Source organism: Salminus brasiliensis, chromosome 1, assembly GCF_030463535.1.
Source record: "Salminus brasiliensis chromosome 1, fSalBra1.hap2, whole genome shotgun sequence".
In the NCBI taxonomy this organism is placed as follows: domain Eukaryota; kingdom Metazoa; phylum Chordata; class Actinopteri; order Characiformes; family Bryconidae; genus Salminus; species Salminus brasiliensis.
Window position 1 is genome coordinate 16,420,365 of NC_132878.1, and position 17,690 is coordinate 16,438,054.

Genomic DNA, 17,690 nt, shown 5'->3' on the forward strand with positions numbered 1-17,690 from the left:
TCTAAGATTATGTGCTTAAGTACTGTAAGATAGCAAATCCTCGCACGCTTGCTCATCCCTGTTATCATCTCTTGTGTCATCCTTTTGTCATTAGCATTTAATTAAGGGTCGGTGAATGAATCGCAAATTAAGATACAGCTGATTCGGTTGTTGAGCTGAAGTGACTTAGAGGACAGTGTGGTGGTGTTTGAAGTAGTTTACGATCTTGTGCTTTCTTTTCTCCTTGCCAAAGCAAACAGCAGTGAAGCCCCAAACCAAATAAACAGACACTTGGACGACATTTGGACCACTAGTGACGGTTTGTAATTTATGTACATTTTGTAGGTGATAGTGGCTTTCAGACTGCAGTCTCCAGTGTTGCTAGCCAAGAGAGCGGCCCAGCCCACAGCCCAAAGCATACAGAGAAGAAGCTGACCAATCAGATGGTCCATCAGGCCTGGAAGGAATGCTATGTGAACCAGCTACATCACAGGTATGTCTTTCTTTGACTGCGCAAGCCAGACTGGGCTCCTATGTTCTCTGCTTATTGTCACTGTTTTGTTGACCATGTATGCTGCCCATGAAAAGTAAGCAGACACATTGCCTTCTGAGTATCGTTTGATTGCCAATGATAATTTCAGGAGCAGTAAGGTTGGCTTTACATTAGGAACTTTCACAAATCCATTTCCATGCAACATAGCAGTTTACACAAAAGTACCAACACATTTCATTTCATTTAAATAGCCTAACCAGCTACTCATCTTCTTCTGAGACCCAATATATTTTTAATTGGAAGCTAGTCTGAAGAACTGCCTATCATTTGTGCTCTGCTGGCTTCATAACGACACATAGTGCTTGCACCCTGATGATTGCCATTTCCAATGTAATTTGAAGACGGACATTTAACTTTCATAGCTCCATAGAAATCAATGTACTCTACATCAGTTTCAGATTAAACTAAGTATCTGGTGATTAGTTTTTAGCAGTGTTCAATTACACAGATTAACCTTTCCCCCCGCTGTTAGAAAAATGTTGAGGAAAGAAATCAGAATACTGACCCTTAATTACGTGGGCACCCAGAAGCTACCAGCTGTAGTCAATCATGATCACTAACAGGAAGTTAACAGGCCTTGGCCATGGCAAGTTAGAAGCCATTTGGGGATTTTCAGCACTACTATATGAATAAATGAAGTCGATTTTAAGCCTGCAAATCTGACTCAGAACACAGCCAGAAATTTTAACTTGTGCACTACATTTTTAACTTCTGACCACGACTGTATATTGTGCAAAAATAGTGAGATTCTAGTGAGACTCTTTTTCATGTAACTTTTAATGGAAGTCAATGTAAAACGATTTTATTATAATTATTGGTAGTAGTAGTAGAAGAAGTATTAATAGTAATATTTTGTACCAATTCTATTGGTCAAATCAACATAATAATTTTGACATAATCATTTGTCAGAATTCAGAGTGTGTTATTACCTTTTTTGCCCCAAAAGTTATTGGAAAATGCCTGTTTGTATTAAAACCAGTTTGAAAAACTAAGGATGTTTGGTGGTTTTAATTTTTAAGGAATACTTCACCCTAAAATACAAATATTGATAATGAATAAAACCCAGCAAGGGTAAATAGGATCATACTAACTGTATCCCACAGGCTTGTATTCACTGTTAATAGAAGTCAGATAAGTGCTTTTTAAGGACTTTTAGTCTTTCTATGCAAAAATAACAGACTCAAGTCGTCAGTGCTTCTCTCTCTTGCCCACGCAGATGCAGTCTCTCCAACAGCATGACACCGAAGAAGGAGGTGTCAAACGGTCTGGCCACATGGGACTTCACCGACCCTGGGGAGCGAGCCCCCTGTAGTTGCTCCAGGTGGGCACTCTTACCTATCTTCACTACCTTTAAGTCTTCCTCATCACACCTTTCTATTCGCCTCAGTAGCAGATCAGCATCTGTTTCAGATGTGGTCCTCAGCTCAGACTGCACACTGTGCCAGTTTTGTTTAGGTGAAGATACACTGTCCAATGTCCAAAAATGTCCTAAAATCAATGGTATTTGTAAGGAGTTTATTCCTCCTTCGCTGCAGTAGCAGTCCATATTCTTCTGAGAAGGCTTTATGCTAGATGTTGGACCATTGCTATGATGATTTGATTGCCTTTAGCCACAAGAGCTTAGGAGAGGTCAGGTACTAATGTTGGCTGATTAGTTATGGATCAAAAGTGCCTCTCCTACTTATCCCAATGGTATTGGATGGGGCTTCATTGAAAATGTAGGTGCCTCATAGAAGAACTTTGCAATTGAGATGGGAGTTTGAAGAACCTTCTAAAGGTCTACAGAACAAGGTTCTTCACTCTCACACATCTCTATTATAAACATGGAACCAAAAAGCAGTTTATTGCTCAAACAACCATGTGAAGCACCTTTATTTTTTTTGAGTGTAAGCTATCATGCTATCATGGCCAAGCAAACACCCCCATGTACCCATAGACCAGAACAAGAACTTCAACTTTTAACATTTTTGACACAATTGCATCATAGCATATCAGTGTTTACTGCAGATATATTATTAAAATTGGGTTATTTTTACATATGGCAGATTTACCAAAGCACAAAGCCAAGTAATGCTTCTGAGACGTTATATGTGTTACTCAGTGGTCCAAGTAGAGCAAGTTACCAGCATTAACACTCAATTCAGTTGTTGGGAGGCAGTTGCAGTCAAAGTTGAGTGTATATATTGAGTATGTTACAGTGACTTTGGACGTGGCCTAGCCAATTCGTTTTTAATACTGGCACAATCCTTTTATGAGTTGAATAATTAAATAATTATTAGTGTTTACATTTAAATGACATTTTGTATCAACAGGTTTGAGGTTGATCAGAAAAATGAAGGTGTTTTTGGACGCACACAGCACAATAACTCACAGTTAAATCATTTAGGACAAATGTGCTGAACTGAATATATTCCACATTTGTCAGAATTTCTCTGCTTGTTTCAGTGACGTATGAGTGAGAAATAATTTCAGTAAGCTTTTAAAACAAAACAATACGTTGTGATGTATATACATCAATGCAGAAGGAGCGTTTGTTTTTGCTGATATAGATTTGTAGGTGTATTAATTGTAAAGAAATGGGGTTTTATGAACATCATAAAGCAGTGTCGATTGACCTCTACTCCCACCTCCGATTTTGGCCTCATGGCATGACGGCTGTCTGGATCAGCTCCTGTGTTTTTGTCCTTGAAGGTTGAGGCAGCAGGCGAAGCAGCAGCAGGCGAGCGGTTCCTGTGCCAACCCACAGCCCGGTGCCAACCCATCCTCCTGCCCCGCCTCCTCCACCCCCTCTTTACCCCCGCCCTCCATGCCGAAACACAAACCTGCGGACAAACCCGACAAATCCGACAAGGGTCCTAAACGGGCGACCATAACCCCCTTCCACCACCGCCTTTCTGTGGACCAGCAGCAGTGTCCGGAGCAGGATGCCCCAGCTGGCTCTCAGCTGGCCCTCGTGCCTCTGGACCCTCCGTTGGATTCTCTGCCCAGCTGCAAATACCCTAAGCCCCTGTCGGCAATCAGGAAAGGTCCCGAATCGCTCCTCCATTCTCCGGTATCGCCACTGCCCCCTACGCTAAGCCCGCACCCAAGGGTTCAGGACCCTGAGGCCATGGAGGCCCCTGTGGGCTTGCCCCATTGTCTGGACGGCCCTCCGATGCCCCCGCCTCCAGAGATGAGTGAGACAGCGTTGTACACAGCTTCCTTGGTGCCCCGGGAAGCTGGCGGAGGCTGGTGGAAGAGCTATAGGAATCCCAGGGTAGACAAGGCCGAATTCAAGCCTTCAGAGCTGCCATGTGATGTAGTGGAGAGCAAAGTGGACAGCGCCAGTGAAGGAACCGCACTGAAGAGGTATGTGTCCATACATGCCTGAGTTGATATAGATTTAAAAGCTAAATATTTATCGACTATCATTTAAATAATCAATTGTTGTATTATTTTTTTGTGTTATTGTACATAAAACAAAAGGTCAAGTCATGAAACACAAAAGCTCAGTTAGTCGCTCAGTTAATCTACCATTTCTTATATTTTTAACCCTTTAAACTCTTTAAAGAAATGTATGTAGACCCAATACCTCACCCTCAAACAACAAATTACATATTTAGTTTTGTAAATCATTTATAGTAGATAATAAATCATTTATTGCAGTTGCTGAATCATTTATAGCATTTACTGAACCTCTTAAAGTAAATGGAAATATAGTAATTCATTTATAGCAGATACTGAATCATTTATAGTAGATACCAACTTATTTATTGCAGTAACTGAATCATTAAAACTCAAAATAATAACAACATATATAATATATTCATCATCAATCGTTAGGTACAGTTCCTGATGAGTAGTATTTAAAAAATCTACTTGTTCGTTTCCGGCAGGCTTTTTGCACATACGCACAAGCGGTTTAAAATTTCGGAGGACCGGCTGAGGGAGCACATCAGCACCCTGGGCTTTCTGCAACAGCCTGTAGTCGAGGGCCTAACGGACCCTGGAGATGACCCATATGACTTCAAGGAAGGAGACATTGAGTACAGCTTCCCTACATCCAAAAGACTAAAAGGCCCGGGCCGGGATCCGAACCGGAAATCCAAGGTAGGATAGGTTATTCTGTATGCTGATATGCAGCTTAATTAATCACAGGTCTGAAAAGTACTATAACTTATGTATACATTGGCTTCCAAAAGTGTGTGTATCCCAAGAGATTTTGGTTTTCTTAGGTCTCAAACTTTAATTAGCTTGTTCACAATCACCATCATGACTCACAACTTCAGTCCGTGTCCCAACGATCAGCAGCAGCCACAATCGAAAGAAAACCTTTCCTGCATCTTTATTACTAGATTTTATTCAACATCTTGATACATCTTGAAAAGCTTGATGCATTTTAGATTTAATAATAAAAAAAACACCTCACCAGCTGTTAATTCATGGGGGTGGGTTGATTTTTGCATTGAGCTTGTTTTGCAGCCAGTGGTGCAGGGAAAGTATTACTGGTAGAGGAAAGAATTAAACTTTCAGCACATTTTCAAAGCAAACTTTACACTGTTTAAAAAAAAAAGATAAAAAAGTTAAAAAGTGGTAAGTGGATGGTTTCTGCAGCAGTATAATTCTCTTAAACACACCTCAGTATCCACAAGGGACAACCAAACTAAAGGTTTTGCCATGGCCCTCAGAGTCCCCAAAGTGAAACCTCAATCACTGAAAATCTGTGGATAGACCTCAAAGGAGCAGTGCATACAACACGGCCCAAGAATGTCACAGAACCAGAAGCCTCTTGTCACAGAACCAGAAGCCTCTTGCAAGAATTCCCCCAAACAAGAACTAAAAGACTTAAAGCTGTTTAGGGTGGGATACTGGTCAAAGGGAGTGTTACTAAATACAAATTTTTGTATTTGGAAACTGTAAAATATGGAAATAAAACATCATTAATTTCACTTAGATTATTAAAGAAATATTTCACCTTTAATGCCTTTTGGACATTTTGACCAAAGGTGCCCAAACTTTTGCATGCCAATGTATATACTTTACATACTGCAACTCAGAAGTGTGTTTAAGCAGGAAGCCCACCAAACAGTAGACCCAGACCTTCCAGGGCTCTGCTGCTCTGCTGTTATTTTGCAGTTCCTAGTGGATTGAATTGTAAGCCACTGTAGCTCTGCAGTGCTTCCTCTATAGTCAATGTTTGGACAGTTAGTAATATGCATGTTTTTTTTAGGGAGAGGAGATGAACAGTAACAATGCAGTGCCTGAAGGAAAAGATGCCATGTCCATTTTTAGCTCCGCTCCTAAATCTGGTGAGTCTGCAGTCTGAGAAGTGTGCACGCTTATCTTGAAAGGGAAATCAAGAGTTAGAGCTGATTTAACCCAACGCTTGCTGTATCTTTTCAGAGGAATTGGCTCAAGATGAGTCTGGAGCCAAGGCCAACCCGCCTCTTACAAGAGAGAAGGATCTGATAGTCCTCATCTCTGACCTGGAAAACATCTTCGGAGAGGAGGAAGAGGAATTAGGGGTGAGGGATTTTTAAAAGCGTACACATTGCAGGAGACAGTGTATTTACTGAATGAGGTACTGGTGTGCTGTAGTTTATCTTCTAGTTTATCTTCCACAGCTCCTCTAAATTCTGTGGTATTATATAAGGGTGTGGCTATACCCAACAGTTTGGATTGGTTAGGTCGAGTTCAGTATTACAGGAAAATCCTAAATGCCTAGGTTTCTTATCTTTTCATTTTTAACAGGCAGTCATGCAAGTTAGAATATGTTCCACCTAGTGTCATATAGTGTCCCTGAGGTAGCTGGGACAGCCTGTAGTGTGTAAACATGGGTATGTTTGATGTGGTATGTTTGGGGTTGTGTCCAACAATGCTGACCTATGGTTGCCCTGAGAGAGCACATTGGGCATTGCTCTCTCCAGGGTGGGTAGCTGGCGCTCTCCCCCCACATCGCCTTGTTGCAGCGTGTTGGAGCCGGGTATGCGGCGCTTACCTCCAGGCGTGTTGGTTGCCTAGCGATGTAGCTTGGTCAGCAGTTAGAAAAATTAACGGCTTGAATGAATTCCCTCACTGGTGACGGGGGGCATCGCGGGGCTTGGGGGGTGGGTGGGGGGGGGGGGTGGGTGGGGGGGGGGGGGTGGGAGGGGGGGTTACGGGTTGGGTAATTGGCAGTTCAAATTGGGAAGAAAATGGGTGGAAATCGTGACCTGACCTTCAACTAACATTTAACTTGAGTATGTATTAAATGCCACTGAACATTCAAACGTTGAATGTAAATGACTGTCTATTGAATGTAACCTGCGCCTAACCCTAACCTTAATCGACCCTAAATCCTAAACCTAACCCCAACCTTAACCTAAACCTTAAATCTAACCCTAAAATGGTATGGGTAAGGTTGGGGTTAGGGTGTAGGGTTACATTCAGCAGACAGTAACTTTTACATTCAGTTCAGTTCAGTTGCATTTAAGCGACATTAAGTTGACTGTTAGTTGAATTCAGTTGAATGTCAAATGAGCATCTACAAGCCATCTACAAAGGACCATCCAAGTAAAGTCATACCAATGATTTTGTTATCATTTTTGTTGCTTTGTTAGGGGTTATATTTCAGCTATTACTTAATATCTGATTAATATCTTTTGTTATATCCCTCCTGAACTTTCATGATATTTTGTGTGAATATCCTGATTCTGGAATCCTGCCCTAGACTCATATCCAACACTCTATACATGTGTAATACCATTACACACCAGGTATCTATTATAGCCAGTGATATAGTATTTAATACTGTAATACAGGTTATCTCACTGATATATGCAGATATACGTATATTCGAGTTCTTGGTTTATCTCAGGGTTTTTACTGTCACATGACACCCTTCAAGATATGGAACTGTATAAACTGCTTGGTGACATCTGTTATAGATGCTAAATAAATATTTATTCTAAATTTAGTAAAATTAACTATGTAAAAACTGTGGTGGTCATGCGACCAGCCATTCAGCAATTGCCATTAAACAAAATCTTCTACGGTGTTTTCCAGCAGCTTAATTGTAGTTACTTTTAATAATATTTGTTAGCCATTGACAGTAACTGGTAGTGTTATTATTTTTTTGGAGGTTTTCATATTTTTGGAGTTTTCAATAAAATGCACAGAAGTGTTCATTTTCATAGGTTTTCCCATTTTGCCTCCCTTCCAGAGCACTTTTCCTAATCATCAGCAGTCAACCAAGACTGTGGCCCCAGGAGCAGAAGAGCGCCCTCTTGGGATTGATGGAAGAGTAGCAGTGCCATATCCCTCAAGTAAGTTAGTTTGCCTGGAAGTCAGTGGTGGTAGGTGTCAGTAGGGTTGTTGTCAAGGGCATTAGAGGTGAGACTAAGACATGGAAAAATCATATCAAGATTGTGTGGAGATTTGAATTATCACATTTGTTTGCGGCTCATTTACCATTCATTACTACTAATTAATACTAATAAATCTACAAAATCTTAGTACAACTTTGCATTCTAACTAAATCATTACACATTATTTGTCTATTCAAAATTGAAGACTTTCAATAACTGGTTGCTGAATGAGGAGAGCAGTTTTCTGTTTTCCTCCATTAGATAATTTGAGTATGAGCTGTTTTATTTGAATTTGATTGTGCTGTTGAAAGTCAATAATGAATAATCATATAAAAGCAAAAGACTCCAACAAAAATAATATTGCGTTTGAGACACGTCTGATTGATTTCACCATTAATTTGCATTTGTTTTGAGACCAAGCACATTTAGACCAATGAATCATGACAGATGTTTTCTTTTTCTTTTGATCGCACTCTCTCTTTCTCTTACACTCTACTCAGCAGTAGCAGAGCTTCAGCGAATGTTTCCCACTCCGCCCTCTTTGGAGCAGCACCCAGCGTTCTCCCCTATCATGAGCTACCGTGACACCCCCAGCCAAGAGCCCCCGGCCCCTTCGGCTGGTGTGGAACACCCCCTCAGTGCCCATGCCAACAGCCAGCTCAACGACTTCAAGATGGAAGTGGAAGATGGCATGACCAGCCCCAAAGCAGAAGATGCACGGGTGAGTACAGAGGAATATCAACGTAGGACATTATTATATAAAAATTGACAAAGATAAAGACTGCTACTGTAATGTATTTTAACATTCATTTTTAAAGCTAAAGATACGTCATAATAGTGTCATTACATATTAGCTATGTTAGCCTCAAATCTCCAGACTACATTATCACCAAAAAGCTTTACACCTTCACTAAAATGGGAGAAAGCAAGAAGATTCGAGGTTCGAGATTCCTCTCTGACCACCTTTAAAAGTGGTTTGACTGATCCAGTCGTAATCTGATCACAGTGCACCCTGGACGTGTTTACACCTGATTGTTCATGTGGTCGAGAGACATCCAAACCAGTCCAATCACGAAAACGAATGTTAATGTATGAAATATAAAAGTGTAAACAGCCGCCAGGAATCAGACTATTGAGTACAATGAAAGTTATTATCAATCTGTTGATTAATCTATTGGTTTCCATTCCACTAATTGCCCATATAAGGAGCTGTCTTGTAGAGTTGTCTAGGAATTTTACTTGGTCTAGAAATTCAGTTAAATGTGATTTCCAACTTTTTTTTTTTTTTTTTTTTTTGAGCTAAAGTGTATTGAGTTTTCCCCCCTCCTCTGCAGGACTTCTCATTTGTGTACCGTGTCCCCTCCGTCCAGCCACAGTTGGGCTGTTCTATGTTCGCCCCTCTGCGGACTCTTCCCAGCCAGTGCCTCCCCCCGCTGAAGATCCCTGAGCAGTGCTACTACAGGCCTTCCTGGGCCCTGCTGCCCAAGATGGAGCACTACTGCCTCCCAGCCCAGGCCCCGTTCATACGAGATGGATATGTGTAAGTGTAGATGGTAATCCTTGGCCTTTGATGTAACTGCATTTGAGGCTGGCTTTGGTTGCTGGAAAGTAAATTTCACTGTTGTTGCATAATGGAAAGCCTACTGTAACTCTTTGAAACTCAGCTGCAACAGTGGCAACTCTCTCAACTTTGTGGCAAAGCCATTCAAAATGCTAATAACGTACCACAGAGAGAGCAGCTGTTAAACAGGTTAAACAGATGTGTTTGAGCAGTGAAATCACCAAGCTATGCTGGACACCCGCTTCCAGGACCCGATTTGAGGGACCCTGGCCCTGTGTTAATGTCTCTAAAGCTAATGTCTCTCCTTTTCTCTACAGCAACGTCCCCAGCATCAGCGCTCTGCAGGATCAGGACTACGGGCAGATGAGCACCTGCACCACTTCTGTGGGCACGGTGGGCGGAGTCCTTCCTTCCCCGGCCACACCTCGCTTCTCCGTCCCCACACCACGAACCCCCCGCACCCCCCGTGGCATGGGCACAGCTAGTGGACAGGGTTCTGTCAAGCAGGACGGAACTGAACTGAGCTCTCCCGCCTCAACACCCTCTGCTAGCCTGCCGCTCAGTTCTGTGGAGCCGGTGCCGTGTGGTCCGGCTTTGCCGGAGGCCCACAGCCTCTATGCCATCCTGCTGCTGTCCGACTCTGTCCTGGATGTTTTCAAGGACCGTAACTTTGACAGCTGCTGCATCTGCGCATGCAACACAAATGTGAAGGGCGCAGATGTGGGTGTCTACATCCCGGACTCCACGCGTGAGGACCAGTACCGCTGCATGTGCGGCTTCAGCGCCATCGCTAACCGCAGGCTGGCACACGGTGCCGGCCTCTTTCTCGAGGACGAACTTGACATCTTTGGCCGTGGCTCGGAGGCTGGACGCGCTGCAGAGAGGAGATTAGCGCTGTGCAGAAGGGAGCCTCCGGCAGGAGCAACAAGGCGGGGGACACAGGAGCCACCCATGCCCGTTTTAGGGCTGATTCAGGAACAGTGCTCCCAGCCCATCACCTCGCTGGCCTCGCTGCATAAGCCTGCTGCTTGCTCTTGCCGTAGCAGACAGGGGGCGCTCTTGCAGAGCTGGGCAGCTGACCGGCTGTGGGCGGACAGCAGTGACGCGTGCGTGGAGTGCTATAATGCACTGGTGCAGGGGTTGCAGTATGTGGACAATTCAGCTGGAGGGAAGGTAGAACAGGCTTTGGTGAGGAGCACCGCCCTGCACTCATGGCCTCATACAAATGGTGAGTACGAAGCTGTGGTCAAACTGAACACAAATTAAAAAAAAGACTTTTACCGCTACATAAGCAGTGAACTCCACGTATTCATGACCTTGGAATAGACTCTGAAGTCATGTATCTTTCTGTAATCTGCTTGCTGAGCTTGCTGAATTGTGTGGGGTGCACTGGTATGGTTGTCAGTTTTACACTTTCGTATACAGCAGTGTTAGCTTGCTTGTAGCAATCTTCATGTTTTGACTGTTTAATGATGATCCACAGACAGCAAATGGCATTCATTTTCCTCATAGAGAAAAGCTACTTATACTCAGAGTTAGGAAGTGGTGGCTAGAGTGCTGGGTTATTGATCACAGGCTTGTGGGTTCAATATCCATGTATGGTAAGCTGCCATAGAGTAAGGTGCTTAGCCCTCTCTGCTCCTGGGGTGCCATAGCTTGGCAGGCCCTATGCGCTGATCCTGGCTTTACAAGCTGGGATATGTGCAGATGAGATGAATTCTGTTGAACTGTAAAAGTATAATGACAACAGAAGTATTCAGCTTCAACTTAACTATTTTCTAATATGACATGACAGTTACTATAGAATGATGAGGGGCTGTAAGTGATAGAAAACAAGAGGACATGCTGGGAGGAAGCAGTAAAGATCATGGCACCTTTTACCTACTGTAAAATGACCTGTTCAAATAACCCCAGGAAACTTTTTAAACATTTCCTACTTGTGAGCAATCTAACACGTAGTGTAATCGATAAAACATGAGTAGACATTTCTCATGCCCATGCAAATCAGCCACAAACATTACAGATGTTATGGGCTAATCCTGTTCAGACTAGATTACTAGTACAGTGTCAGTGACCATTGGAAATTCTTCTTAGGCTTCTACGCTTAGTCTCAGTCTGTGTCTGGGGATAGTGCCCCACAGGAGTGACCTCCTCTGATCATGCTGTGCTATATAGTAGACCAATGAACTAGGGCTTGTGGTTGCATGATGGTTGATTGCTGGGTTATTGATCACAAGGTTGTAGCTTTTGTGCCTGGGTTTTCTAAGCTGCTACTGTTGGGCCCTTGAGCAAGGCCCTTAACCCTTTCTGCTCCAGAGGTAGCATGGCTGTGCTCCGACCCCAGTTTTATAAGCTGGGATATGCAAAGAGAAAAGGTTTGTTGTACTGTACAACACCTGTACTGTTGTACTGTTGTCTTAGTTGCTTACACTGTTGCTCTATGTTTACAAATCCAAAAATGACCGTAATTGTTTGTGCTCCCTCAGTGTTGGACATCAGCATGCTCTCCTCTCAGGATGTGGTACGGATGCTGCTGTCTCTGCAACCTTTCCTGCAAGATGCTATCCAGAAGAAGCGCACTGGTCGGACCTGGGAGAACATCCAGCATGTTCAAGGACCGCTCACATGGCAGCAGTTCCATAAGATGGCTGGACGAGGCTCATATGGTCAGTGCACAGTGAAAATGATGGATTTTACCTCACTATTGTCTCAACTGATTTTCACCTTCTAGAACTTAAACAAAGTAAACATTTGGAACAGAGGATTATTTGTTCTGACTACTGATTCCAGACCTTCATAATTTTCAAATTAAGATCTAAAGGAACAAGTAAATATATAATTTCTCACACAATTCTGTTGCTATGTTTTGGCCACCAGGTTCTGAGGAGTCTCCTGAGCCTCTCCCTATCCCCACACTGTTGGTGGGCTATGACCGAGACTTCTTAGCCCTGTCTCCTCTGGCGCTACCCTTCTGGGAAAAACTGCTTCTGGAGCCCTATGGGGGTCAGAGGGACGTGGCATATTTGGTTCTTTGTCCCAATAATGACCCCATACTAAACGGAGCCAGGGCCTTCTTTCAGGAACTCAGTGCTGTCTATGAGGTATTGTTGTTTACAATCATGAACCAGGCTAATAAGACAAGGACTGCATGATATGGACAAAATGCTAGTATTGTTATGATACAGATATATATTGCAATTGTAATATGCCTTGAAATATATATCTATAATGATAGATTTTATTTATAATAGATTTTATTCCCTTTTTTACACTGATGCTTATTTTATGTATTTTTTACATTTCCATTTTTCATTTTATTAAATATCATGTTTTATTCGAGTTCCTTTATCATTGAAATATAAGCTTTCCTAACTCTAGGACTTTATTGGAGCATGAACAACTAGAAATATAAAACCATAGTCCATATATGGAAACTAAACTGCAAAAAAGCCTGTTTTAAAATTATTGCTAAATGTAATTATTCTAACCTCTGTGTTTCAGTCATGCCGCCTGGGAAAGCATCGTCCGCTGGGCCGAGTGTCCAGAGACGGCATAGTGTCTGTGGGATCAGAAGAATCTGAGAAGCTGGAGGAGGATTTGGTGGATGAGTGGCTCACTGGACCCTGGTCCGGACACCACCATGAAGACCATCTCAGCAAACTCAAGCTTTATGCACAAACCTGCAAACAGAAGCTAGGTAGCTGTTGAATTGTGTTCTACGTATATCATACATTATAACATACTCTTCTTTATTCTTTATTTGCTATAAAATCTTCTGATATTTGTTACAAATGTACAGGTTGCTATACACAACTGATTAATCAGCTTGGCTAAACGAATGTCAGATCCAGTAATTGCTGGATTATTGTTTATGTTGTCTGTGAAAGTTAAAAATCAAATAGAACAAACCTGGACTGCTTTGTGATTTACCTGCTCAAGCACACTGATTTAACTCACCTGTTAATTGTTAAGAGGTTTAGAAAGTTTGTTAAAGCAGGGAAATCGCCAAAGTGTTCTGGATTCCAGCCCTTGTTTCCCACCCCTGCTGTAGAGAATAGCTTGACCTCTAATTAAAAACATTCCTGATCCAACTAATTAAAGTGTCCAGGAGAAATTGAATTCTTGGTCACATAATGGTTGTAACTACTCCCTAGGTGTGCTAGAGCTTTAACCATGCCTGAAGTTTTGGTCTGAACTCTCACATTGATTTTCTCTTTCCAGTTCAACAGCTCTCAGCCCTGTCACTGGACAGCAGTCTCCTTCTGCCTCCAAAGCCTCAGCCCAGCCCAGCTTCTACACAGACTGCTCAGTCTGGCCCTACCAGCCAACCCACCACTGAAGCAGATGCAGCAGCAGCAGCAGCAGCAGCAGCAGCAGCAGCGGCGGCAGCAGTGGCTCCTGTTTCAGGAAACACGCCCACACCGACGGGTACCACCAGCACAGGCCAGGCCAGTTCTGTTGAGCAGGGACAGAGTGAAACCAAAAGTGTCCCCAACTCTACACTGAACCCAAATCAAGCAGCAGAGAGTAGTGAGAAGTAAGCATACATACAAGTGTACACTATTCACCCCCAAATGAAACTGAGAGGCTTGTGGCATATTTGGGATGCAATGATCAGATCTGATGTGTTTTTTTTTTGTTTGCTTTTTTTTGCGCTATTGTCAGTCTGTGAAAGGGGGCAGTGACATGATGCATTACTCATGATCTCACAAGTCATCATATCATACAATCATACAATGTTAGAACAAACATAAACAAGTCTTTCAGAGATGATTAATGAGTATAAGGTTTTGTTACATGAAGCTGTAGTGCAAAACTACAAGGAAAGGAAGTGTGTGTGATTGATTAAATAGCTCTTATTGTTAAAATTATTAATTAGTCAGTTTATGCATCAAAGTAAAGCTAAATTGTTCAGTGATCATGATTTCTCTGTTGAGTTTTAATAGTTGTTTAGCTCAATTTCAGATCATTTTTATGGGTCAAGTTATGGGTTCTTGCATGATCAACTAGGGTGTCTCGTCCTTTATATTTTTCCTTTAATGTAAAAATTATTACATACTTAGAATTAAACAGAATTTGCGGTACTGTGTTTTTAAGACCTATGAAAGATATGAGAGAAATTCAGTTTTCTAATAACTAATTACTACACTGCAAAGTAAGGGCGTTAGTATAAAGTATGAAAGTTAAATGCTGGTCGTTTTGAAAAAAAATTTAATGTAATAAATATGTTATATTTATATAAGATGTACAATAAGAGATGCACAAGAATAGTTTTATGTACCTCTCACATCCTTCAGCTTTATGTCCTAGCTGTTTTGATTGCATCTAGAAAAATAATATATTTAAAATTCAAATATAATTGAACATTTGACAAACAAATAAGGGGAAAATTTATTCACACCTTGCTGACAAACAGAAGCCTTTAATGATCGCTGCCATAAACCTACATATGATTATTGCAGAAAGTGTCAGTTGTCATAAAAAGCTGCATTTGTGAATTTTGATGTTATTTGACCTATTTTGCCATTCATTGTAATTTGTGTAGCCATATGAATGCTGCCCTTCAGGAAAGTGACAGCAGCTGTTAGTCCTGGCAGCCATATGGAATGCTTACTTACAATACATATCAGCTCCGTCTTTTCTTACAGTAACTCTGCAGAGCGAGAGCGAATCGGCATTCCGACGGTGGCAGACTCAGCAGACAGCCACGTTCACCCTCCGGCCATCGTGCTGTACATGGTGGATCCATTCCTGTGCTCTGGGACTGGGGTGGGGCCAGGAGAGGATGAGGAAGCAGAGGAGGTGGAGTCAGGCAGCGTGTGGCTGCTGTCGCTTTTACGCTGCTTTACCGACATGCTAAGCATGCTGCCGGAGAGCATCCAGCCAGCACTGGTTCTGCAGGTGAGCATGCAGAAAATCATCTATGATCTAAAACTATTGACCCATTTTTCATGTTCACTTTATGACACAAAAACTGTCATAAAATAGAGACCGTTTTATTAAGACAATGACAAATGTTTAGTGTTTAGTACATGATGTATTTTATCAAGCTGTGGCTTGCTTTAGAAGTTTGTCAAGTTGTCAACTTTAGAACAGTACTTCACGCCAGCAGACTAAGGACTGATTACAGTGATCAGAGGATCGCTGGTTCGAATCCCAGTCATGGTACTAGCCATAGGCATCTGAGGCCCAGAGAGAGCACAATTGGCCTTGATAGATGGCGCTCTCTCCCCACATCGCTTTGTTGCGGTGCTGGCTGACAATTCCCTCTATGTTGCTTCGGCGGCAGTTTGATAAATGAGCGGCTTGACTGTGCACGCATCGGAGGGGCATGTGCTAGTCCGCCCTCACTGGTGACGGGGCATTTTGTGCAATGGCTGGGTAATTGGCAGTCCAAATAGGGGAAGAAATGGGGGAAAATCGGATAACATTTAGAACGTTTGTGTGAAAGAAACGAAGGTTGTGTTTTGGCAAGAACCTGGTGATATGATGTGCCTCACGATACAGGGCTAATGACCTGCAATACAGGGCTAGCGATATATTCTGTGATACTGTAATCAAGATAAATTGTGTTTATTTAAATCACATTTTAGAAAAACATCATGCATAAAATGTACGAAGTAAAGAGTGTAAGTAAAGCAAAGAACAGTGGGATCTGACGAGTACAACACTGCTATCTAGTGATCTGGGTTTAAACAACCAGGAACCACTGTCTACCAACAATGTACATTTTATTGCATTACATAATATTGCAATTTGCTGATAAATCAGTATTTTCTTACACCCCCTAAAAGAGACATTTTATTACAGCTAACTAGCTATTATTAATGTCAACTAATGACCTGAAGAAAATTGCTAAATTGGTTGGTTAGGATAATAAACAATAGCTTTAAATGTTTTTGATGACTTCAGTATGTGCTCTAGGTGAATGTGTTAAAATGTGAGTTATGAATTCTGAAAATTCTACATCAGATTGGTGATTTTCTGTTTCATGGTTAAGTATTTGAGTATTTTATGAACATTTATGTATTGTTTTGATACAGGTGGTGCCGTGTCAGTACCTACTGCAGCCGGCCAGTGGAGAGAGTCCTCTGTACCTGCAGCACCTGCGCTCTCTGGCCTTCTCTGCCCACTCGCAGTGCAGACGCCGGCTGCCCACGCAGACGCAGATCAAATCACTCACAGGTTTTGGTCCGGCCGCAACAGTCGAATCTCTGCTCAAGAGCCCAGTGGTGAGCCAGGATCACTGCTTAAGTGCTGTCAATAAATACATTTACATGCACACCAGCAGAACAACATTAACCTATCTAGGACTGCTGGTCAAAGATACAGTATAAGAACACAAACAGCTCAGTTTGCTTGGGTGCATCATGAAGAGATTTTTTTAAGTCAAACTGTGCTGGCGTGAAAGTCCATCATAAATGGACTAGTCTTTATTATATAAGGTTTCTAGGACCCGACCTGAAAATCTAAATGCTAATTTGTATTTGTGTTTGACCACTGTGATGCCTGATTAAATAATTAAAAGTAATCTGGAATCATTTATTTTAAGTCAATCAAGTCAATAAAAAAAAAATAACTGACCAAATTCTCTTTACTGCAGCACATTGAAGAAATTGAAGATAAACATGCTGGTGAAATAATTATATTTTGTCATTGTTGCTGTGTACTGGTAGCCATTTAGTTTATTTATTTTTTTATTATGCCACATACAGTTTCATTTTCGTTCACTTATTTAGAATTGACAAGGAACATATTAGGGAACAACATTAGGGGATATAGCAGTTAGAAATTATACAAAACAGTTTTTATATGGATATGGTAATGAGAAAAATTTTCTCAGTAACGAGAATGAAAATGAATAATCTGCATGGTGATTATGACCATTAAATATGTTTACTCTTGTATTTAGGCTTTTTAATGAGAATAACCATACTGTTTGCATTTAAATGTAGCTAGTGTCTATAATGTTTATCTTTATCACATTTCATTTTCAACACTTCCATGACAAAAAATATAGTCACCTCATGACAAATCCCACTGGAGCCATTCAAAGCATATTATAATTCGGTTGATATGATCGGTTGATATATATATATATATATATATATATATATATATATATATGCTGTTGTTTTTGTGGTGAAATAATGGGATACTATGCTCAACTTGTAATAGGTGGTACGTTTTTAGAAAAAAACAGTGTGTTAAAAAGGGGACTAAAGGCCTTTTTTGCACATTAGAGCAGAAATATTAAAGTGGCATATTCAAG

General features: G+C 41.6%; 1 protein-coding gene across 4 annotated transcripts in view; it reads left to right on the forward strand.

Moving 5' to 3' along the window:
* The window catches only part of LOC140549669 (mediator of RNA polymerase II transcription subunit 13-like), a 139,661-nt gene that overhangs the window by 112,706 nt on the left and 9,265 nt on the right, over positions 1-17,690 (forward strand). For 2 of the 4 annotated variants that reach the window (XM_072673422.1, XM_072673428.1), the window contains exons 8-23: positions 325-472; positions 1,749-1,853; positions 3,224-3,880; positions 4,408-4,621; positions 5,742-5,820; positions 5,915-6,036; positions 7,713-7,815; positions 8,358-8,578; positions 9,192-9,397; positions 9,736-10,646; positions 11,905-12,084; positions 12,296-12,519; positions 12,920-13,115; positions 13,640-13,955; positions 15,067-15,319; positions 16,462-16,650. In XM_072673422.1, coding sequence (XP_072529523.1) covers positions 325-472; positions 1,749-1,853; positions 3,224-3,880; positions 4,408-4,621; positions 5,742-5,820; positions 5,915-6,036; positions 7,713-7,815; positions 8,358-8,578; positions 9,192-9,397; positions 9,736-10,646; positions 11,905-12,084; positions 12,296-12,519; positions 12,920-13,115; positions 13,640-13,955; positions 15,067-15,319; positions 16,462-16,650 — 4,124 coding nt within the window. The remainder of the gene's footprint in view (positions 1-324; positions 473-1,748; positions 1,854-3,223; positions 3,881-4,407; positions 4,622-5,741; positions 5,821-5,914; positions 6,037-7,712; positions 7,816-8,357; positions 8,579-9,191; positions 9,398-9,735; positions 10,647-11,904; positions 12,085-12,295; positions 12,520-12,919; positions 13,116-13,639; positions 13,956-15,066; positions 15,320-16,461; positions 16,651-17,690) is intronic. The other 2 variants (XM_072673443.1, XM_072673435.1) reach the window with 2 other exon arrangements.